The 24,965-nt window shown below is 39.6% G+C and overlaps 1 protein-coding gene and 1 long non-coding RNA gene across 8 annotated transcripts in view; one reads left to right on the top strand and one right to left on the bottom strand.

The window, feature by feature from the left end:
* The window catches only part of LOC309647379 (membrane cofactor protein-like), a 212,086-nt gene that overhangs the window by 47,851 nt on the left and 139,270 nt on the right, over positions 1 to 24,965 (bottom strand). For 6 of the 7 annotated variants that reach the window (XM_082434715.1, XM_082434712.1, XM_082434714.1 and 3 more), the window contains exon 1: positions 14,220 to 14,483. The exons of the other annotated variant lie outside the window; for it this stretch is intronic. In XM_082434715.1, coding sequence (XP_082290841.1) covers positions 14,220 to 14,340 — 121 coding nt within the window. In that variant the 5' untranslated portion in view covers positions 14,341 to 14,483. Of the gene's footprint in view, positions 1 to 14,219; positions 14,484 to 24,965 lie in introns of those variants that run through there. 7 annotated transcript variants of the gene reach the window in all.
* Positions 14,605 to 17,677, top strand: LOC309647674. The gene is made up of 2 exons (XR_014256246.1): positions 14,605 to 14,782; positions 16,006 to 17,677. It is a non-coding gene; the product is annotated as an uncharacterized lncRNA (long non-coding RNA).

Below are 24,965 nucleotides of genomic sequence, written 5' to 3'. Positions count from 1 at the left end.
AAAATTGAAACTGTGATTAAAAATCTTCCAACAAACAAAAGCCCAGGACCACATGGCTTCACAGGCGAATTGTATCAAACATTTAGAGAAGAGCTGACACCTACCCTTCTCAAACTCTTCCAAAATATAGCAGAGGGAGGAACACTCCCAAACTCATTCTATGAGACCACCATCACCCTGATACCAAAATCAGATAAAGATGGCACAAAGATAGAAAACTACTGGCCAATATCACTGATGAACATAGATGCAAAAATCCTCAACAAAATACTAGCAAACAGAATCCAACAGCACATTAAAACGATCATACACCATGACCAAGTAGGGTTTATTCCAGGAATGCAAAGATTCTTCAATATACGCAAATCATCAATGTAATACACCATATTAACAAATTGAAGGAGAAAAACCATATGATCATCTCAATCGATGCAGAGAAAGCTTTCGACAAAATTCAGCACCCATTTATGATAAAAACCCTGAAGAAAGTAGGCATAGAGGGAACTTTCCTCAACATAATAAAGGCCATATATGACAAACCCACAGCCAACACTGTCCTCAATAGTGAAATACTGAAACCATTTCCACTAAGATGAGGAACAAGACAAGGTTGCCCAGTCTCACCACTATTATTCAACATAGTTTTGGAAGTTTTAGCCACAGCAATCAGAGAAGAAAAAGAAATAAAAGGAATCCAAATTGGAAAAGAAGAAGTAAAGCTGTCACTGTTTGCAGATGACACGATACTAAACACAGAGAATCCTAAAGATGCTATCAGAAAACTACTAGAGCTAATCAATGAATTTGGTAAAGTTGCAGGATACAAAATTAATGCACAGAAATCTCTGGCATTCCTATACACTAATGATGAAAAATCTGAGTGAAATTAAGAAAACACTCCCATTTACCATTGCAACAAAAAGAATAAAAAATCTAGGAATAAACTTAACTAAGGAGATAAAAGACCTGTATGCAGAAAATTATAAGACGCCGATGAAAGAAATTAAAGATGATACAAACTGATGGAGAGATATACCATGTTCTTGGATTGGAAGAAACCACATTGTGAAAATGACTATACTACCCAAAGCAATCTACAGATTTAATGCAATCCCTATCCAACTACCACTGGCATTTTTCACAGAACTAGAGCAAAAAAATTCACAATTTGTATGGAAACACAAAAGACCCCGAATAGCCAAAGCAATCTTGAGAACGAAAAATGGAGCTGGAGGAATCAGGCTCCCTGACTTCAGACTATACTACAAAGCTACAGTAATCAAGACAGTATGGTACTGGCACACACAAAAAAATATACATCAATGGAACAGGATAGAAAGCCCAGAGATAAACCCATGCACATATGGTCACCTTATCTTTGATAAAGGAGGCAAGAATACACAGTGGAGAAAAGACAGCCTCTTCAATAAGCCTCTTCAATAAAGACAGCCTCTTCAGTAGGACAGCTACACGTAAAAGTATGAAATTAGAACACTCCCTAACACCATACACAAAAATAAACTCAAAATGGATTAAAGATCTAAATGTAAGAGCAGACACTATCAAACTCTTAGAGGAAAACATAGGCAGAACACTCTATGACATAAATCACAGCAAGATCGTTTTAGACCCACCTCCTACAGAAAAGGAAATAAAAACAAAAATAAACAAATGGGACCTAATTAAACTTAAAAGCTTTTGCACAGCAAAGGAAACCATAAACAAGACCAAAAGACAACCCTCAGAATGGGAGAAAATATTTGCAACTGAAGCAACTCACAAAGGATTAATCTCCAAAATTTACAAGCAGCTCATGCAGCTCAATATAAAAAAACAAACAACCCAATCCAAAAATGGGCAAAAGATCTAAATAGACACTTCTCCAAAGAAGATATACAGATTGCCAACAAACACATGAAAGAATGCTTAACAACATTAATCATTAGAGAAATGCAAATCAAAACTATAATGAGAAATCACCTCACACCAGTCAGAATGGCCATCATCAAAAATTCTAGAAACAATAAATGCTGGAGACGGTGTGGAGAAAAGGGAACCCTCTTGCACTGTTTGTAGGAATGTAAATTGACACAGCTAATATGGAGAACAGTATGGAGGTTCCTTAAAAAACTAAAAATAGAACTACCATACGACCCAGCAATCCCACCACTGGGCATATACCCTGAGAAAACCATAATTCAAAAAGAGTCATATACCACATGTTCATTGCAGCTCTATTCACAATAGCCAGGACATAGAAGCAACCTAAGTGTCCATCAACAGATGAATGGATAAAGAAGATGTGGCACACATATACAATGGAATATTACTCAGCCATAAAATGAAACGAAATTGAGTTATTTGTAGTGAGGTGGATGGACCTAGAGTCTGTCATACAGAGTGAAGTAAATCAGAAAGAGAAAAACAAATACCATATGGAACACATATATATGGAATCTAAGAAAAAAAAAAAGGTCATGAAGAACCTAGGGGCAAGACGGGAATAAAGACACAGACCTACTAGAGAATGGACTAGAGGATATGGGGAGGGGGAAGGGTAAGCTGGGACAAAGTGAGAGAGTGGCATGGACATATATACACTACCAAACATAAAATAGATAGCTAGTGGGAAGCAGCCGCATAGCACAGGGAGATCAGCTCGGTGCTTTGTGACCACCTAGAGGGGTGGGATAGGGAGGGTGGGAGGGAGGGATGCAAAGAGACGCAAGAGGGAAGAGATATGGGAACATACGTATATGTATAACTGATTCACTTTGTTATAAAGCAGAAACTAACACACCATTGTAAAGCAATTATACTCCAATAAAGATGTTAAAAAAAAAATCTTCCAGGAAAAAAAAATTCTTAGAAAAAAATCACAATGAAGGGGCTTCCCTGGTGGCGCAGTGCTTGAGGATCTGCCTCCCAATGCAGCGGACACGGGTTTGAACCCTGGTCTGGGAAGATCCCACAGGCCGCGGAGCAACTAGGCCCGTGAGACACAACTACTGACCTGCGCGTCTGGAGCCTGTGCCCCGCAACAAGAGAGGCCGCAATAGTGAAAGGTCCACGCACCGCGATGAAGAGTGGCCCCTGCTTGCCACAATTAGAGAAAGCCCTCACACGAAACGAAGACCCAACACAGCCAAAAAAAAAAAAAAAAAAAAATCACAATGAAAACACGATGACCCAAAACCTATGGGATGCAGCAAAAGCAGAGCTAAGAGGGAAGTTTATAGCAATACAATCCGACCTCAAGAAACAAGAAACATCTCAAACAACTTCACCTTACACCTAAAGCAATTAGAGAAAGAAGAACAAAAAAAACCCCAAAGTTAGCAGAAGGAAAGAAATCATAAAGATCAGATCAGAAATAAATGAAAAAGAAATGAAGGAAACGATAGCAAAGATCAATAAAACTAAAAGCTTGTTCTTTGAGAAGATAAACAAAATTGATAAACCATTAGACAGACTCATCAAGAAAAAAAGGGAGAAGGCTCAAATCAACATAATTAGAAATGAAAAAGGAGAAGTAACAACTGACACTGAAGAAATACAAAGGATCATGAGAGATTACTACAAGCAACTATATGCCAATAAAATGGACAACCTGGAAGAAATGGACAAATTCTTAGATAAGCACAACCTTCCAAGACTGAACCAGAAATACAAAATATAAAGAGACCAATCACAAGCACTGAAATTGAGATGGTGAGTAAAAATCTTCCAACAAACAAAAGCCCAGGAGCAGACGGCTTCACAGGCGAATTCTATCAAACATTTAGAGAAGAGCTAACACCTATCCTTCTCAAACTCTTCCAAAATATTGCAGAGGGAGGAACACTCCCAAACTCATTCTACCAAGCCACCATCACCCTGATACCAAAATCAGACAAAGATGTCACAAAGAAAGAAAACTACTGGCCAATATCACTGATGAACATAGATGCAAAAATCCTCAACAAAATACTAGCAAACAGAATCCAACAGCACATTAAAAGGATCCTACACCATGATCAATTGGGGTTTATCCCAGGAATGCAAGGATTCTTCAATATATGCAAATCAATCAATGTGATAAACCATATTAACAAATTGAAGGAGAAAAACCATATGATCATCTCAATAGATGCAGAAAAAGCTTTCGACAAAATTCAACACCCATTTATGATAAAAACCCTCCAGAAAGTAGGCATAGAGGGAACTTACCTCAACATAATAAAGGTCATATAGGAGACACCCACAGCCAACATCGTTCTCAATGGTGAAAAACTGAAACCATTTCCACTAAGATCAGGAACAAGACAAGGTTGCCCATTCTCACCACTATTATTCAACATAGTTTTGGAAGTTTTAGCCACAGCAATCAGAGAAGAAAAAGAAATAAAAGGAATCCAAATTGGAAAAGAATTAAAGCTGTCACTGTTTTCAGATGACACTATACATAGAGAATCCTAAAGATGAGACCAGAAAACTAGTAGAGCTAATCAATGAATTTGGTTAAGTAGCAGGATACAAAATTAATGCACAGAAATCTCTGGCATTTCTATACACTAATGATGAAAAATGTGGAAGAGAAATTAAGGAAACACTCCCATTTACCATTGCAACAAAAAGAATAAAATATCTAGGAATAAACCTACCTAAGGAGACAAAAGACCTGTATGCAGAAAACTATCAGACACTGATGAAAGAAATTAAAGATGATACAAAGAGATGGAGAGATATACCATGTTCTTGGATTGGAAGAATCAACATTGTGAAAATGACTCTACTACCTAAAGCGATCTACAGATTTAATGCAATCCCTATCAAACTACCATTGGCCTCTTTCACAGAACTAGAACAAAAAATTTCACAATTTGTATGGAAACACAAAACACCCCAAATAGCCAGCCAATCTTGAGAAAGAAAAACAGAGCTGGAGGAATCCGGCTTCTGGACTTCAGACTATACTACAAAGCTACAGTAATCAAGACAGTATAGTACTGGCACAGAAACAGAAATATAGATCAATGGAACAGGATAGAAAGCCCAGAGATAAACCCACTCACATATGGTCACCTTATCTTTGATAAAGGAGGCAAGACTATACAATGGAGAAAAGACACCCTCTTCAATAAGTGGTGCTGGGAAAACTGGACCGCTACATGGAAAAGAATGAAATTAGGTCACTCCCTAACACCATACACAAAAATAAACACAAAATGAATTAAAGACTTAAATGTAAGGCCACACACTATCAAACTCTTAGAGGGAAACATAGGCAGAACACTCTATGACATAAATCACAGCAAGTTCCTTTTTGACCCACCTCCTAGAGTAATGGAAATAAAAACAAAAATAAACAAATGGGACCTAATTAAACTTAAGAGCTTTTTCACAGCAAAGGAAACCACAAAGAAGACGAAAAGACAACCCTAAGAATGGGAGAAAATATTTGCAAATGAAGCAACTGACAAAGGATTAATCTCCAAAATTTAGAAGCAGCTCATGCAGCTCAATATAAAAAAAACAAACAACCCAATCCAAAAATGGGCAGAAGACCTAAATAGACACTTCTCCAAAGAAGATATACAGATTGCCAACAAACACATGAAAGGATGCTCAACGTCACTAATCATTAGAGAAATGCAAATCAAAACTACAATGAGGTATCACCTCACATCAGTCAGAATGGCCATCATCAAAAAAATCTACAAACAATAAATGCTGGAGAGGGTGTGTTGAAAAGGGAACCCTCTTGCACTGTTGGTGGGCATGTAAATTGATACAGCCACTATGGAGAACAGTATGGAGGTTCCTTAAAAAACTAAAAATATAACTACCATACAACCCAGCAATCCCACTACTGGGCATATACCCTGAGAAAACCATAATTCAAAAACAGTCATATACCACATGTTCATTGCAGCTCTATTTAGAATAGCCAGGACATGGAAGCAACCTAAGTGCCCATTGACAGATGAATGGATAAAGAAGATGTGGCACATATATACAATGGAATATTACTCAGCCATAAAATGAAACAAAACTGAGTTACTTGTACTGAGCTGGATGGACCTAGAGACTGTCATACAGAGTGAAGTAAGTCAGAAAGAGAAAAATACCGTATGCTAACACATATATGGAATCTAAAGAAAAAAAAATGGTTCTGAAGAACCTAGGGGCAGGACAGGAATAAAGACGCAGATGTAGAGAATGGCTCTGAGGACACGGGGAGGGGGAAGGGTAAGCTGGGATGAAGTGAGAGAGTGGCATGGACATATATACTCTACCAAATGTAAAATAGATAGCTAGTGGGAAGCAGCCACATAGCACAGGGAGATCAGCTCGGTGCTTTGTGACCATCTAGAGGGGTGGGATAGGGAGGGTGGGAGGGAGACGCAAAACGGAGGACATATGGGGATATATGTATATGTACAGCTGATTCATTTTGTTATAAAGCAGAAAGTAACACACCATTGTAAAGCAACTATACTCTAATAAAGTTGTTAAAAAGATAAAAAATAAAAAGAACCTAAGGAGAAAGGAGAGAGACCTATTCTGGTCCCTGAGGAACTTTTTCTTTCTTACTCCCTGGATCTTTGTCTTCAGATTGAGACTGGTCAAGAGAGAAATCTAAACAAGTGAAATATTTTACATCTTATTCTATATTCTAAACTCCTGTCTCAATACACTGTCCAAAATTCCATTTACATCATGTGCTGAAATTGTTTCAGCATTTAGCAAATGTTTTGAACATTTCCACTATGCTGACCTTGTTACCTGAATGCTCCTCAATCAACTGCCCAAAACAAGGCAAAAGCAAAAAACAAACAAAAAGCCAGAGTTATTAAAAGCATTTTAAAAAATATTAGTAAAGAGTTGAATTTTATTAATAACATTAAATTTACTGAATACCCTGAGCCATACATTCTCATTTTACATTAGGAAAGAAAATGGGCTAGAAATGCTATATAATTCCATTTTAGATAAAAACATGTATCATTCTAGAATATCCTGGAAGCACCAAGAAAGAAATCAAGTAACAGCATGCATGTGATTAAATTATACAAGTGTTCTTTGTTTTATGCATTCAATTTCAGTAACGGTCTTTTTTAAAAATAAATTTATTTACTTTATTTATTATTTTTACTTTTGGCTGTTTTGGGTCTTCATGGCTGCACGCAGGCTTTCTCTAGTTGCAGCAAGTGGGGGCTACTCTTCATTGGAGTGCGCAGGCTTCTCATTGCGGTGGCTTCTCTTGTTGCAGAGCACAGGCTCTAAGCATGCTGGCTTCAGTAGTTGTGGCACGTGGGCTCAGTAGCTGTGGCTCATGGGCTCTAGAGCGCAGGCTCAGTAGTTGTGGCACAGGGGCTTAGTTGATCCGTGGCACGTGGGATCTTCCTGGACCAGGGCTCGAACCTATGTCCCCTGCAATGGCAGGCGGATTCTTAACCACTGCGCCACCAGGGAAGCCCTCAGTAACTATCTTGAAGGCATAAAAAGAAGAGAGAATTCCTAATATGACTCTCACATACAGTGCTGTGTATGAAAAATAAATGTCAACTGGATGGTTCAATCTATTCAACTAACTTGAAGTATTTCTTCCCAATAACATGCATCACGAAAGACATGCCTTCAACAATGTGCAGTTTAGAACATTTGCTTTGGCAATCAGTTGATTACAAGCTTTATACATTGTAATAACTGGGTCCAATATCATACTTGTTTTATAATCAAATATCTTCTTCTCTTGCTCAGAATACTGAATTCTTTTTTCCTATGAGGATTTTCAAACTAAACATTCCCAGCATCAGAAAAATAGTATCTGGACTGAGTTTTTTTCTAGAGAGTTTACAATATAATTATTATTAGGCTGCAATGCTATACTTTAATAACAGATGCCATTATATTATATGATAGGCTGCATTCAGAAAATTCCCCAATTTTCCAGATGAGTTTCAGGAAGGTGAAATAGTCTCTAATATGGATCAAGAAAACTGTTCACCTTCTCTACACTTACAAAAATTATGCAAGCACTCTCTACCTGCTTGCAAAAATTAAAAATAACTCTCTGACATAAGCACACACCCACACCCCTGCCCAGGTGGTACCTTTAGAAAATCATGGTCTCTGACCCAAACCGGAACCTCAATGAAACCTGACGAATCTTCCCCTTTTCTCACTCTACACAACCTATTTTTAAATTTTCTTTGCTTCCTCAAAATGGAGGCTCTAACATCTATACCTGTCAATTTTATTTCTCACATTCCACTCATTTCTAGGCCTATAAAAAAATCACACAAATCATGTTCGAAGTAATTAAGTAGCCTCCTTCTAAGTAAATTCATCCTAACACTCTTTCCCTCAGTAATTTTAATTACCCTGTCTATAACATCTGGAGCTATTGTTCATTCTCTCTTTGCTCTCTTGTGCCTAAAAAGCTCTTTTCCTTGGTTTCCAGGTAGCAAACCAGCCTGGTTTTCAGCCTGTCCTCTGGCTGCTCTTCCTTCTCTGTCTGATTGCATAATGTGATGTTCCTCATGGGTTATTCTACGAGCTCTCCTTATTTTCATTCTGCAAATCCCCCTGGGTCAGAATGTATACTCTCATGACATCATTACAACTGATGAGAGCTGCCTCCCAAATCCCTCTCTCCATCCTAGATCTTAGCTGGGGTGCCAAGTCTATGTGTTCAACTTCCTCCCCACAGCTCTACTGGGAATGTGTCACCCTATCTCAAATAACATAATGAAGCCAGCAAACAAGATACATGGTTTCCACAACTGAAATGCCTGTTCCCTCTCTCTGTTTCCACCTTTACTTCTAATTCAAGCCACTATCATTTCTTATCTGGATTGCTACAAGAGTTTCTGAATAGGTCTCCTTACTGGTCTTGCCACCTTTCATTCGGTTCATTTTCACACTGCCACCAGGGTAATACTGATATGATACTAGGACCAAGGCCCTTCCAAGTCAGATATGTTTCAATGGCTCCCTGTTTCCCTCATGATAATGTCTAAGACTCCATGACATGGCTAACAGAGCTTTAATATCTGCTCACTCTTGCACACTCTTCTAAGCCACATTCAATTCCACTAGTAGTGCCCATTAAATTACTCAACTTACTGTAGCGCTCTAGACCTCCATCCATCATATTACTTCAGCTTTGACCAGAGACCCTGCCATTCCTCCCACCCACTCATCCTTCAGTTTTATCTCAGATTCCACTTCTTCCTGGAGGCTCTTAACATCTCTCACCCAAAAAATTCAGTTAAGTGTCCTCATGAGCCCCAATTTACTTCTTTCGTAGCAATTTTCATACTGTGATTGTTCATTGTTTACACTCCCTAGGAGACTGTAACCTTAAGGACCATGTCCCATTCTTCACTGCATTTCTAGTTCCTAGTGCCAGAGCTGAAGGAGCACTGTTATCAGTTCCATAAACTCTTGGATCAAAATTCAAATTCTTTGTACTGTTCAGCCAACCTGTTCCAGAGATATCTACAAATCATCATTTTTCTTTGCTTTTGTATGCCTTTCCTCAAATTTTTTCCATTGGTTTAGTTACAGATGTTTCCCGTTATCAGAGTTTTTTTTTAAGTCAAAATATTTGTGCTTTATTTATTTGAACCCATTCTCCACTACTGCTATGACTAGAAATGGCATTTTAACATTCTCAAAGGAGAACTCCAAATACTGTGGGTTACATTTTTCTCCTAAAGTATGGTATGAAAGATCCCAGAACTTGTTTCTAACAACAAAAGAGATGATATTAATTATTTTGGAAATAGCACATTTAAGCACTACCTGTACCAACTATATTTTAAGTCCTTTTTAACTAACTTACTCTTCATAAACATCCTATGAGTTAGGTACTATTTCACCCTCTTTAAGATGAACAATCTGAGCCATGAAGTAACTTGCTTAAGAATACATTCCCAGAAAGTACCAGACCCAGGATTGAAGCCAGGCAGCCTAGTTCTACTGCCAACACCATTTCCCATCACTGTCTCTAAACTGGAACTCTTGCATGGTTACACCAATACACTCTGTCTGCAATTTAGTCCTCAATAAATGGTCTTATACTGAGCCTAGGGAAATTAAAGCAACCCTAGTTTAGATTTGCATTCTGCTAAGCCAAGTCAAGGTGCCCAAAAACAACAGGTGATTTTTATTATGATGGTTGTTCATTGCTACCTATCCTGTTCTTTTCACAATGATTCACTCTGTGATCTACACCACTGCCTTCCTCTTGCCTCCTTTGCTCTACTGCTGCCACACAGGGTAACTAGGCAGTCCATGACTGCCCTGAGCTGTGCCACATCTCTGAGCCTTTGCTCACAATGCTCCCTCTGCTCTGAACACCCTTCCTCCTGCTCAGGAGCAACTCCTGTTCAACTCTTGTCTTCCTTGACGTAATCACTCAACATCTCCTCTGGGAAGTACTTTCTGCTTCTCCTGGGGAGGCAGTGACCAGTCTCCTTCTCTTGGACTCTCCTCTGCATGGATCTCTCAGCTCACCAGTGGACTCCAGCCATCCATGTGGCCACAACACCTCACACAGTATGTCCCTCATAGCTGCTATTCAAAAAACTTTGGTTCTCAAAGAACCACTGCTGTCAAACAAACCAATGGTAAAGAATATAGTATAATGAATCTAATATTGAAAATAATCATCTTAAAGCATTATGCACTGGAGAAATATTTGACCACCTAATTTCTTTTGTCTCATATCTCCCAGTATATGTAACCTAGCAACTGACCAGATAAAGACTGTTCTCCCTGCACTGTAATATGTAGAGTAAGAAACTAAGAAACTACTGTGTAAACACTTATTAATCTTGGCTTCTTTCATTAGGAACAAAGAAAAGACCTAAAACAGGCAGAAGAGACCACCCATAAAAGGAAATTGTAGGTTTTGTTCCAAAAAGCAGACCCATTCTGGAGGAATGAGACTGGTCCCTTCTGTGATCCCCTACCATTTGGCAACTACCTCTGAGATGGCAAGCCTCCCAAGCACACACTGCCCACTTACAAAACCTTCTCCTCATGAGCTGCTTCAGTGAAATATTTATTTTATCCACATACTTTCCCTGCCCAGTATAGTAAGTTCTCATTTGTACCTCATCTATGTTTCCCACCTATACTGATTTTACCTTTCAGACTTAAACTTCACCTTGTTTTTCCTCCATTTCTAGTTTTGTTACCTTCCACAATACGTCCTATTCATTTTTTTTTTTTTTATAATGAAGCTGCTTTTCTTTCTTTCTTTTTTTTTTTTTTTTTTAATTTAGGGAAGGCTCTTTTATTTATTTATTTATTTTTATATTTATTTTTGGCTGTGTTGGGTCTTCGTTTCTGTGCGAGGGCTTCCTCTAGTTGCGGCAAGCAGGGGCCACTCTTCATCGCGGTGCGCGGGCCTTTTCACTAGCGCAGCCTCTCTTGTTGCGGAGCACAGGCTCCAGATGCGCAGGCTCAGTAGTTGTGGCTCACGGGCCTAGTTGCTCCGCGGCATGTGGGATCTTCCCAGACCAGGGCTCGAACCCGTGTCCCCTGCATTAGCAGGCAGATTCTCAACCACTGCGCCACCAGGGAAGCCCCCGTCCTATTCATTTTATTTATCTATTTTCCTCTATTTTATTTTTAAAATTTTTATTTTATTTTCATTTATTTTTGGTTGCACTGGGTCTTCGTTGCTGCGCACAGGCTTTCTCTAGTTGCAGCGAGCAGAAGCTACTCTTCATTGCAGTGTGTGGGCTTCTCATTGCAGTGGCTTCTCTTGCTGAGAAGCACAGGCTCTAGGTGCACGGGCTTCAGTAGTTGTGGCACACAGGCTCAGTAGTTGTGGCTCACGGGCTTAGTTGCTCCGTGGCATGTGGGATCTTCCCAGACCAGGGATTGAACCCATGTCCCAAATTCTTAACCATTGCACCACCAGGGAAGTCCCTCTATTTTCCTCTATTTTAAATAGTTCTCATCATATCCTTCAACTTCTAGCTTTAAGTCTATTGTAAACATTATTATTCTTTTTAAAAAATTCCTTTTAATTTCTTGTTAGCACTGCTGTTCCATTCCCCACACCTCTCCAGCACAGAAATAAACTCTTAAAATGATCCGTAATAAGCAAGACGAGTATGGTGAGACCTGAGGAGTCTACTATCAGGAGAAGATAGATTGACCCCCAGCTGCTCCTGCCTTAGCATTTTAGGCACCAAAGAAAGGCCATCCTAAGCATGGCTCCCTTGCTTCCTCCTGGAAGCAAGAGAAGTTTTTCCTGGGCTCTAAGCCCCAGCCGAATGTTACCTTTAATTTTCTGGTACTTGAGAGTTATACAAGAGTGTTGACACTTAGGCAAAAAATTGGGCACTTGGAACCACAAGTGTGACAAGACAGCCAAGATCTCTGCATTCTAGTGAGGAGAGAATAGAAAACAGTTTGGGAGAGTGACTACCAGTTAGGGGGGGAATTGAGCTGGAACATGTATGTCTACTGGAAATAGTGGATCATAGAAGGTCCCTCTGAGAAGGTAATATCACAAGTGAATTTGAAGAATAAGAAGGAGCCAACTATGCTAGAGGCAGGAGAATGTCCCAAGGCCAAGGGAACAGCAAGTACAGAAGGCAAAGTGGCAGAGTTTGGCCTGTTTGATGAGCAGAAAAGTCTTCCCTTCCACCAGTCATTTGTTAAACGCTGTCAGAGAATCATGCTCCTTTCCTCCTGAGTACTTCTCTTGGGTTATAACATATTCATTAGTATTATGTTTTGGCTACTGTCTACCACTCCCAATAAATTGTAGCAAATATTTGATTTCCTGATGTGTGCCTGGCACTGGGGGTATAACAGTGAGCAAAACACAGTCCCTGCATATACTCAGGTGTGTAGGCAGACAGACAAATAGTGAAATAACGATCATGAAAATAGGCATGGTGTGTTATTGCTCACCAGTGCATCCTCAGGACCAGTACAGGACCTGGCATATAGAAGGCAAGTATTTGTTGAATGAATGCTGCTAATGAAACCGTATATGTAATAGGATCCTAAAATTAACTTGGGCATGAAAACATATGTACATATAAAGACAAAAGGAAATCTACCAAAGTATTAAAAATGGTTGTCCTAAGTTTTATACAATAAGCATGCCTTTTTTAGAATATATGTACTTCAAAGTGCTTTCTGTGAAACATGAAACAAACTTAGTGGTTGGGCCTTCAGGTTTAGTTTATGAGCTATAGGAGAAAACCAGATTACCACCATTTCTGGTTCATTTCTTAGGATACTCATTTTTCGGTAGATTTGGCTACTATTGTTTTTTAGGTTGCTTCGGATATCCCCTCAAACATGACCCAACCTTCAGAAAGAAGGAAAGCAATGCCAAAAAGCCATTCGGTAATAGAACTGAATACTGTGTATTGGATGAGAACAGGAAGATAACTGTATTGCAAAAAAAAAGAAAAAAAGAAGAACCTGCAAATCAATATCAGTACGATCTCGAGTACCAAGTTTCCTGTTAACTTTATTTACCAAAAGCACCTTGCCCGCTTCCAAACCCTCTAAACCCCAGGCTCCCAGAGCCTGCTCTCACCGGAGTGCTACAGGCACATCTGCTCCGCAGGCCCACTTAAAGCAAGTAGTAAGCTTCCCTGTCCCACACTCGGCTCGGCTGCGCTGGCCATTTCCTCAAAGCACACACTCGCGTACACCTGGCCTGGGCTCCCCTAACCACGCCCAGCAGGGCACAAGGCATCATCCCGTCCAGGGAACACAGGGCAAACTCTCCCCACGAGCACAGCACCAGCCTAGCAACATCCCCAGGCACCTGGGCAACTCAAGAGCAAGCCGTCACCACCAGCCCCGGGTTGGCGCTCCCTTATCGACTTGATCAGTCCCGGAAACACCCTGCAAGCGTTTGCTAGAGACCCAGCTCGGCCCCGGGTAAACTCCAGCCACGCCACCAAGCAAGCCTTCTCTGCGGCCACTACGTGCTCCCCACCCTCCGCGGTGACTACGTGCTCCCCACCCCCCGGGGTCCCCTCACGGTACGAGCCGGGGCCACGCCTTCTACCCTAACTCCTTACGACCCCGGGTGGACTCAGCCCCGCGCCTCCGCCCCGAGCCACCAAGCAAAGCTCCCCCGACCCTCGGCTCCAGTGGGCCTGCCCCCCGACCCGGCCTGCCCCCCCCCCACCCGCTCCAGTTCGCCGCCTGTGCGGACACCCTCTCCAGGCTCCTACCGGAGGATATGGGAAGCAGGAGCAGTAGCGCCACCAAAAGAATCCCAAAGAAGCACCTAGAAGAAAAGGGACTCTCGCAGCGGTAGGGGGGTGCCTTGCGACAGGAGCAAGACGCCGTCATTTTCGGGAGATCAGCGAGAAACCTGAAACAGCTCAGCAGAGATCTTCCTGAGTCCAGTTACCAGAGATAAGAATCCGCACACTCACAAACCGTCAACCGCGGTCACGCAGCTGGGTATGGCCTGGGCCGTGCCCAGGGCGGAAGTGACTCTTTGGACGGGGCCTGCCGGGCCAATAGGCGGGCTGTAAGGCGGGGCCTCGGTGTTGGGGGTGGCCCTTAGGCCTGGAGAGGCGGGGCGTGGCGCTTGCCAGGGTCTAACAGTCCCTGTGCGCGGGCCGCTTTACGCCTCACTCTTGGACCCTGGCTGTAGCTGGCTCCTCCTTCTGCAGACCTACACGGAAGCACAGCTGCGGTTTGCGAGAAACGGCTTGTTCACCGCCTGTTCGTAAAGACTGTTACCACCCTATGCAGGAAGGGTGGAAAGGAAGCAAGGGTTGGCGAGGTCAGCATTGTCAGTTTTCCGGAACGCTAGATTAAAGAATAAAACGCATCGAGCTGAAGATAGAAACCTAGAGCCCAGGCAGTGGGTCACTGTTGGGCAGACACCCCTCAGGACTCCAGTCTGGACCTGGGGCACTCCAGACTGTCCGGATACCTGGGCCCTTGCTCAATCTTTGGCATTAGTCAGGCATAATTCGGGACAATAGTTGAGATTTCCGTGGTTGAGCCTCTGCTACTGAAGCCTCTCATGGCCTGATAGATTTCAAAAACATGTAAGGTTTGGCTGTTGCTCTCCCAACTGCTAAAGTCAATTAGTGTCACCTGTATTCTCAGGAGAGCACCCCTGGGAAGGTAAATTATTAAACAACACCGGGCCATTAGCTTATTGGGCCTCAACTCTACGGCCTTGCCTTCGAACGACTAAATGTTTTATTGACGATGACATATACATGCATGAAAAGGGTAAGGACAAGGGTGCATTAAGTGCCATATTTCTGGAAGCAATGAATGTCGTTAGAGTTGGGATGGGTAGGAATTGATGAGTGACAACTTTTCTGGTGAACCAATCTCTCAATGCTGGAAAATTAAGAATGAGTAAGATTTATTTGTAGAGGTGTGAGTAAACCTGTATGACTAGTAAAAGGAAAGAAAAGTAACATGATCGGTATTAAACAGCAAACAAAGGAGCTTACATTCTCTTCGTATTAGCTGGCAAAGAATAAAAACATCAACCAGTGTGTAAACATATTGGGGACGGGGTGGGGCGGGGGGCAGCACCCTCAAAGTTTTAGTTTACATAACTTTTTCATGCGTTACAATTTTAAATGGACCTGACTTTTAAACCACTAGTTTCATGTAGAGTTTATCCCAAAGATATCATCAGAGCTGTGAGCAAAGATGTATAATTTTGGACAAAATATAAACTCTTAAATGTCTAGCAGAAGTATAAGAGTTTTTGATAGGCAGCTTTATGGAATGAATTTCTATGCAGCAAGCAGTGTAAAAAAAAATATGAGAAACTATGGTATATTCGTAAGTAGAAAAAGCAAACTCCAAATTGATGTATGCCTTTTGTCATTACTTTTATTAAAATAGTATATTGATACACTTAAAAAGACATTAGTTGGAAATAAGTCAAAATTAACTAACAGTTCATAGGCTTATCTATATTTCATTTTTGTGTGCTTTTTTTTCTGTATTGACCTTTGTTACATTTGGAATCAGGTAAAGAAACATTTTTTTAAAAAGTCAGCTTGTATATCACCTGCTCTTTTGTTCATAGAATGGTGGGAATAGAACCTGTATCGCATAGGGTTAAGGTATGAGAGGATGGTAAGGAAATGGAAGCTCTTCGTGTAAACCTCAAATGCATCTTCTGCAATTATAGAATTTTATATGTATTTAAACAACTTTATATCTGAGATGTACTAAAGATTTTCTGGGTTCAGCAAACTATGGAATTTCCGTTTCCTCCCAGACCGACACAATGTTTGGATTCTTGTATCTAGCATACAAGATACTAAGTGTGGAGGTGATGTATAAAATAAACACCTTAGTGTCTTGGATTATGAAATCCAGACACTCCATGATGACAATTAAAGGAGGTACAATTAAGGAGACAGTGAATAGAAAACTCAATGAGGGAGACATCATTTCTGTTATTTCTTATAGTTGTAAAACAGTGATATAACAAAAATGTTCTGTGGTTCAATGTTGGCACTTAAAACGGATCTATTTATGTTCTCTGTAACTATTGGTACATGATGTTATATGTCAGTTATATCTGAATAAAGTTGAAAAAAACTTTCCCATCTATTTCTAGTCTTGGAAGTAAGTTTTTATTTCTCATGAGAACATTTAAAAGGGAAAAAAATATGACTAGCGTTTGGTTTCCTAGTTACAAATGCTAGATTAGATTCAAGAACTGGGGCTTTACTGGAATTTAATTTCAATCAGTGAAATTTCTATACCTGTGTTTTATCAAGCCATTCTTAATAAAATTGAAGACTTTCACATAGATTTCTTTAACTTACTTTGATTCGACCCAACTGAGGCTCCATTTGAAAGGTTTTGAGCCTTATTCCCTATTTTTCTGGACTAGCTCCATAGGGCAGAGATAGTTTTCTTGCTGTATCTCCAGTGCTGAAACAGTTCTAGACCTATACCAGGTGCATAACAAATACCCATTAAATACTGAATGAAATAAATGGGCATTGCTGTCAAATGCATTTAACGTGTCTCTGCCAATCCTCCCCAGCATGGATGTACCAAATGCTGGAAAAGTTCTGAGAAATTTTGATTTTAGTAATGTTAGGCACTGGGAGAAAGCAGAATTTGTCTCTGAAAGGAATGACCTACAACTGTATGCCAAGAAAACTTTCCTAAATCAGGCATGGCAAGCTAACCTATGAAGTGGATCTACTGTCTAACCCTTAGCCTTGAGATCATTTTAGTGACTGAGTTCAAAGGGAGAGTATTGACTGTGAACTTCCTAAGGTGCTGAGAGGAATAGAACTCAAGAGTCGAGGCTTTGAGTGAAGTAGGGGCTTAAACCCTAGTGGTTCCTCCAACTCCCCCTAAAGATTTTGTAAAACTGCCAACAGGAAAATAGGGAGAGAATGGAGAATATGACTGTAGACCAGGTTTTGAGCTATGTAGTAGCTCTCCTGTAAGCTTTAGGAATGGCGGTAAGGTGGAGGGAGGTGTCTGTGGATGTCATTAACCCAAGGGAGACTTCATTAAATAAAACAATGTTAGATGATCCTTTGCCTCCTAAATTGGTATATTTACATTTTGCTTTTCAGAGGTGAGGGTAGCAGCATGAAGGGGCCTGTGAATGCTCTCAGAAGAGGCTTTCCCCTGTCATGCTGCTTTACAGGTTAGTTATTTGTGAAAACCTGAAAGAGAATGGCTAAACAGAGGATAGTTAAGCCACCTTTTTGATGCTGGTCCTGGGAGCTCTGCCACCTCTACTTGCACCTGGTGGGCACCTGCCAGCAAATTGACCTTCTTACTTGGCTGTTAACCTCAAGAGCATTACTGTGGTGCCACATCCAACACAGTTATTCTGAACCCAGTCAGGTACAGAAAGGAGGGCATTTCTCATAAGGATCACATATTCATTTTGTTTCCTCCTGGCTTTTCAAGGCTTTAAAAAGTAAATATATTACAAACCATATTCCATAAGTACATTTGCAAAGATAAAATTTTTTATTCCTTTCATTATAATGGTGGAGACAGTACATTTAAACATCACAGACTTAAACTAACTTACATCTCACACTTAACTGTACAGAAAGTCAAACAAAACAAAACAAAATTAGAATGTTAGCACTAGGAATAGCTTTGGAGACCAGTTGTTCCAGTCCCTGCTTTTCAGCTGAAAAATGTAAGGCCAGGGGTGAAAAGAATTGCTCAATAATACAAGTTAGGCTATATAATGTTTTAGACATCATTAATATATACACTATTTCCCATAGATAACTGATGTGATAGAAAAAAATCGCACAGATTTCTTGTAATTAAAAAGTCACAGGCATCAGATATTTGTCAATCATATTGCTCAGTGACCTACCAACTCCATTACCGGAAAAAAAACACATTTTTTCTTGTGATGGAGAATTTTAATTCTAAGAAAGGCCTACTTCCAAGCATTTAATTTCTACTTCCTTTTTTTTTTTTAATTGGGGTATAGTTGCTTTACAATGTTGTGTTAGTTTCTGCTGTACAATGAAGTGAATCAGCTATATGTATACATATATTGCCTCCCCCTTGGGCCTCCCTCCCACCCCGCCCCATCCCACCCATCTAGATCACCCCAGAGCACCGAGCTGAGCTCCCTGCACTATACAGCACGTTCCCACTAGCTGTCTGTTTTACACATGGTAGTGTATATGTGTCAATCCCAATCTCCCAATTCATCCCATCCTCTCTTCCGCCAACTGTGTCCACACGTCCGTTCTCTACGACTGCATTTCTATTCCTGCCCTGCAAATAGGTTCATCTGTACCATTCATCTAGATTCCACATATATGTGTTAATACATGATATTTGTTTTTCTGTTTCTGACTTCCTTCACTCTGTATGACAGACTCTAGGTCCACCCATGTCTCGACAAATGACCCAGTTTTGTTCCTTTTTATGGCTGAGTAATATTCTATTGTATATATTTACCACATCTTCTTTATCTATTCATCTGCCGATGGGCATTTAGGTTGCTTCCATGTCCTGGCTATTGTAAATAGTGCTGCAGTGAACATTGTGGTACATGACTCTTTTTGAATTATGGTTTTCTCAAGGTATATGCCCAGTAGTGGGATTGCTGGGTCATATGGTAATTCTATTTTTAGTTTTATAAGGAACCTCCATACTGTTCTCCATAGTGGCTGTTTCAATTTACATTCCCACCAACAGTGCAAGAGAGTTCCCTTTTCTCCACACCCTCTCCAGCATTTATTGTTTGTAGGTTTTCTGATGATGGCCACTCTGATGGGTGTGAGGTGATAGCTCATTGTAGTTTTGATTTGCATTTCTCTAATAATTAGTGATGTTGAGCATCTTATCATGTGCCTCTTGGCCATCTGTATCTCTTCTTTGGCGAAATGTCTATTTAGGTCTCCTGCTCAGTTTTTGATTGGGTTGTTTGTTTTTTTGATATTGAGTTGCATGAGCTGTTTGTATGTTTTGGAGATTAATCCCTTGTAAGTTGCTTCATTTGCAAGTATTTTTTCCCATTCTGAGGGTTGTCTTTTCGTCTTGTTTATGGTTTTCTTTGCTGTGCAAAAGCTTTTAAGTTTAACTGGTCCCATTTGTTTATTTTTTTTTTATTTTCATTACGCTAGGAGGTGGGTCAAAAAAAAAATCTTGCTCTGATTTATGTCAAAGGGTGTTCTGCCTATGTTTTCCTCTAAGAGTTTTATAGTGTCCAGTCTTACATTTAGATCTTTAATCCATTTTGAGTTTATTTTTGTGTATGGTGTTAGGGAGTGTTCTGATTTCATTCTTTTACAAGTAGCTTTTCAGTTTTCCCAGCACCACTTATTGAAGAGACTGTCTTTTCCCCATTGTATATTCTTGCCTCCTTTGTCATGGATTAGGTGACCATAAGTGCATCAGTTTATCTCTGGGCTTTCTATCCTGTTCCACTGAGCTATATTTCTGTGTTTGTGCCAGTACCATACTGCCTTGATTATTGTAGCTTTGTAGTATAGTCTGAAGTCAGGGAACCTGATTCCTCCAGCTCCGTTTTTCTTTCTCAAGATTGCTTTGGCTATTCGGGGTCTTTTCCTTTAAAAGTTTCTTCTCCAGAAACCCAAGAAATAATGCAGATAATAATAGAGGTTCAACTAAGCAAAGCCATTGAGCATCTTTTCATATATCCGTGGACTATTTGCTTTTCTATTTTGGGTGACCTGGGTGTATGTCCTTTACCCATACTTTGGGAAGTTGGGGGAGGGTTGGTCTTTGAATTTTTAACTCTCTAAAGAAGCCAGTTACCCTTCATTTGTGATAGAAGTTGCAATTTTTTTGTCACAGTTTGTCAGTTGACTTTGCTTATGCTGTTTTTTTGTTTTTCTGTATTGAGTAATTTTAAATTGAAATTCAAGTTGATGTCCAGCTCACTCTTTATATTTATCAAAGTATATATGGCAGAATACACTCTAAAAGCAACTATTAAAACCCATAATTACACAGAAGTTAGCAGTAGTCATATGCGAATCTATTATTAAATATTCAGAAATATCCTGATGTTTTCTAGAGATCATTAGCAAGGCTCATAATATCGTAACAAATTTTTTAAAGATTTATTTATTATTTATTTATTTATTTATTTATTTAATTTTATTTATTTTGGCTGCGGCAGGTGTTAGTTGTGGTACATGGGCTTTTCACTAGCTGTGGCATGCAGGTTTTCTCTTCTCTAGTTGTGGTGCGCAGTCTCCAGGGCCCATGGGCTCTGTAGTTTATGGCATGCAGGCTCTCTAGTTGAGGTGCATGAGCTCAGTAGTTGTGGGGCATAGGCTTAGTTGCCCTGCAGCATGTGGGATCTTAGTTCCCTTAACAGGGATTGAACCTGCATCCCCTGCATTGTAAGGTGGATTCTTTACCACTGGACTACCAGGGAAGTGCCCCAAATAAATTTTTGATCTATAAAGATGTGGACCAATTGAGACTCCAGGGCCACTTATTTAGAAAGTATCAATACATGTTTATTAATTTGATAAATTCTTAAAAGTCATGCTTTCTTAGTGAATTTAGTTTATTCTGAATCCATAAAAAATAATCTAGCTACTTTTGTAATAAAAATTATTCTTTTATTTAAATTTTAGTGTTTTTTATATAGAACATAGTACAAAGTATTTTTGAACTAGAGCTTAGGAAATATTAATTTCCTTATTTTGTTCCAGATATCTCCCTTGACCCCTCTCTCTGTAATCATTTAATGCCTTTTTACTAAACAGAAATTAATTTTTTTCTAGAGAAAGTGAAAACTGGTATAGCATACATTTTACCACAGTCTATCTATAAGGATTGGGTTCTGCTCTATAAAAGCAAAAGAAGGTATTTAAAAAAGAAAGCTATCTGTGTGTATAAAGAAATATACTTGAAGAAAGATTAGCAGAAAATGAATTGAAATATTAACAGTGATTATCACTAGGTAATATATTTTTATGTGACTGATCAGTTTTTCATATCTTCCTCCTGCATTTTCCAAATTCTCCTCAATGAGCCTATTCCATATTATATACATTTGATAATAAGAAAGAAAAATAACAAAAATGTAAACAGAAATCCTGGGTGACATTTCTTTCTTTAAGTAATTGAGACTACTTATAAATCCTAAGTGTAGTTTTCCCCTGACTAGGTAATGTGTGCTTTCAGCACAAGAGAGGAGAGTGAGGGGGTGACTGTAATCCAAGCTAAGAAGAGGGTGCTTCAGTAGGTACTGGGAGAGCTTCAGCATCTTCAAGTGCACATGTCTGCATCTCTGTGAAGTCACTTAAAATATTTTATGAGTCTCAGATCTTATTCTGTTGAAATGAATTGGCTCTTTTCCAATCAACATTTTAATTTGTGGTGTTCTCTAGCTTTATAGTACTTTGTCAAGGAAGGACACTGAAATAACAAAATATTTTTATTTAGATGACAGCATGGTCGACAACTGGACTACCCAGAATTTATATGCTGATAATCATGACGCAAGCATTACACATAAATTACAAGTTCAAAGGAAGTGCTTATTGCCTTCTGTGGTGGTTGCTATTTTGGGCACAAGAAAGTATGGCATAAATTGAGACACTGAGTAGATAAGAGAGGGTAATGAGTAACCTGACCTTTTCACATTGCTTCTTTTGTTCTCAGAGTTGAGCAACTAAATAAAAAGAGCCCCATTCCAGAACACATACAGGCCCCTCTTAATACAAAAAATATTTCCTGAGTCTCTTTTTTCTGAACGATGATTTTGTTAGAGGAAATGAACAAGAGCTGGTAGTTTGGAGGAGGGTCAGCTTCAGATAGCACGTCCTCCTCCCCTACTCATAGTCAGGATTGAAAGAAGTTATTGTATAATACAAGATATCAGAATGTTCCCTTGGCCATGCTGAAGCCTCTCCTGTTTCATAAGGCCAGGAACACTGTCCTTCCACCAGTGGACAAATCCCTGATGAGGCCTGTCAGTTTACCTGACACCCCCAGTTACTACTGATTCCTCATCGTTGTTCTCCTTCTACCTCACAAGATTTCCCAACATCATGTGTTGCCTGCATAATCTTTGAAGATTGTCATGGCCTTCAAAACACAGCGGTTTCTTTAGAGTCTACTTCATTAATTTTATTGCCCTCTCTGCTCCTGCACCTGGCCTGGGTGCACAGGTGTTAAGCTTGGTACAGACTTTGACTCCTTGTCTACCATATGTTGCCACAAATGATTAACCTTGATCCTTTGATAGACAGTGATCAAAATTGCAAGCTTAGGGACTTCCCTGGTGGCACAGTGGTTAAGAATCTGCTTCCCGGATTCTTAGCAGGAGACGTGGGTTCCATCTCTGGTCTAGGAAGATCCCACATGCCACGGAGCAACTAAGCCCGTGCGCCACAACTACTGAGCCTGTGCTCTAGAGCCTGCGAGCCACAACAACTGAGCCCACGTGCCACAACTACTGAAGCCTGCGTGCCTAGAGCCTGTGCTGCGCAGCAAGAGAAGCCACCACAATGAGAAGCCCGCGCTCCACAACAAAGAGTAGCCCCCGCTCACCGCAACTAGAGAAAGCCCGCATGCAGCAACAAAGACCCAACGCAGCCAAAAATAAATAAATAAATGTATTTTTTTAAAAAATTGCAAGCTTAAAAGGAAACATTTGAGACAATTCTTTAAGGACTTCCTACCTTTTTATTAAAAGGTGGTCAGTAGTCAACATGCACAATTTGAGATGCACCTTGATGTAAAAGAATGTTTCCAAAAAGTTGAGGATAAATGAAATTTTGGTAAGCTCATTCTCAAATACTTACTGTATACTTCTCATTTGATTAAATCTATACTCAGAAATATGGGGACAATTTAAAAAGTGGTCATTATCCATAAGTTAATTTAGTATGGGAAAGAAAACACGTAAGCACAAAGTTTGGTACATTATAGTTGACTACTGAGTGTTACAAGAATGAATTCATGAGCAAGTGAATGACTGTAATAGAGTTAATAGGTAAAAAACAAGACATGAAATGTCTAATACTATGGGATGTGTTTAGATAAAGCTTGGGGGAAATGATGGGAGAAATGGTTGTCATTTGGTGAAAAAAAATAGTATACCATCAATATAATCTCAAGGTATAACTTTGCAAATGTAAAATATTATGAAAGAAGCTTAAAAACACTAACCACTGGGTGGAGGCTCTTATAGGCAATTTTAATATTCTTTATATTTTTCTGTGTTTTATATGTTTTCAATAGTGAACACACATTACTTTTAAAGAAACTAGATTATTTTAAAACGGTATAGAAAGGAAGTGCTGGAGTTCCAAAGAAAAACATCACTTTGGATTGGAGTTGTTTGGGAGAGCTTGTTGGGTGAGTGAATTCTGAGCTAGGTTAATGCAACTTAGATGGGAAGAAAGGTGAAACGTGTTTTAGACAGGTAACTTGGCAGGAATGAGACCAAATAAAATGATATTTTAAGCACTCTTATGGACTATGTTTTAAATGAACTCTTGAAAAAACAACCATTGTGTCTGCTGTTTATATTTGGAGGCAACATGGCTGGCTATGGAACAGTTTTTTCACAACTTTTCCATCCCAGTACCCCAATAGCAAAGAAAAAGTATGCATCACCCATGAGCCTTGGAGGCCTTAAAGCATCCCTGAAAGTACAATATTCTCTGTCTCATTCATCTTAAAATATCCTGCCTTATTTGTCTTCTGTTCTCTTACATATGTATTTGTCTTAATATAATGCTATTTTCCATTTGAACTATTGGAATAACATTAGGAAAAATGTTCTCCTAGGAAGCCTTGCTATTTTTATCTCATGACTTCTATATCCTATTGATATACCAGCCAAGCATCCCCAGGGCATATGCAAATGCCCATTGGAGAAGCATCAGGCTAGATGATCATTAAAGCTTCAAAAAATAAATTACCAATTCTGAATTTTTAAAAAGCAATGCACATTTCATTTGCTTCCATTAACAGTCATGAAAAACAAGCTGTTTGACAGAAGCAAAGTGAGTAGAAGCCAGATAATAAACATAGGGCTTTGCAAATTCATTTCTATTTAGGAGAAAATTGACCTTATCCTGTATATTTTTGTTTAGAAAAATTTGAATTGCATATAACTTAATTAACTATAAAATGCCTCTCCCACTTCCTTACCTTTTCCTGTGGCCCTTTCCACTGTTCTCTATTAAATTTGTAACTTCTGACATGTATGTAGATATAAAATGCCAGATTTAGATTAATGCACATTGATAAGGGAAAGAGATAGGTCAGAAACAAAAGAAATTTTCTAAAAAATGTGATGATTTTGCTTCTGCTTCTACAGGAATGGCCTAATACCTTTCTAGTGCTTTTGGTGGTGGTGTTTCTGAAAATGCCCTAAGGATATTATGGATAGGAAATTTTAGGACTCCTGGACATAGCCAGGGTAAGCAAGGACCAGGTGAATGACTTTGTACGAAAAACTGAAGTTTTGA

The sequence above is a fragment of the Balaenoptera physalus genome (genome assembly GCF_965194825.1).
Source record: "Balaenoptera physalus genome assembly, chromosome: 1".
In the NCBI taxonomy this organism is placed as follows: domain Eukaryota; kingdom Metazoa; phylum Chordata; class Mammalia; order Artiodactyla; family Balaenopteridae; genus Balaenoptera; species Balaenoptera physalus.
The sequence above is the reverse complement of the archived record's forward strand: the minus strand, read 5'-3'. Positions and strand labels throughout refer to the sequence as shown.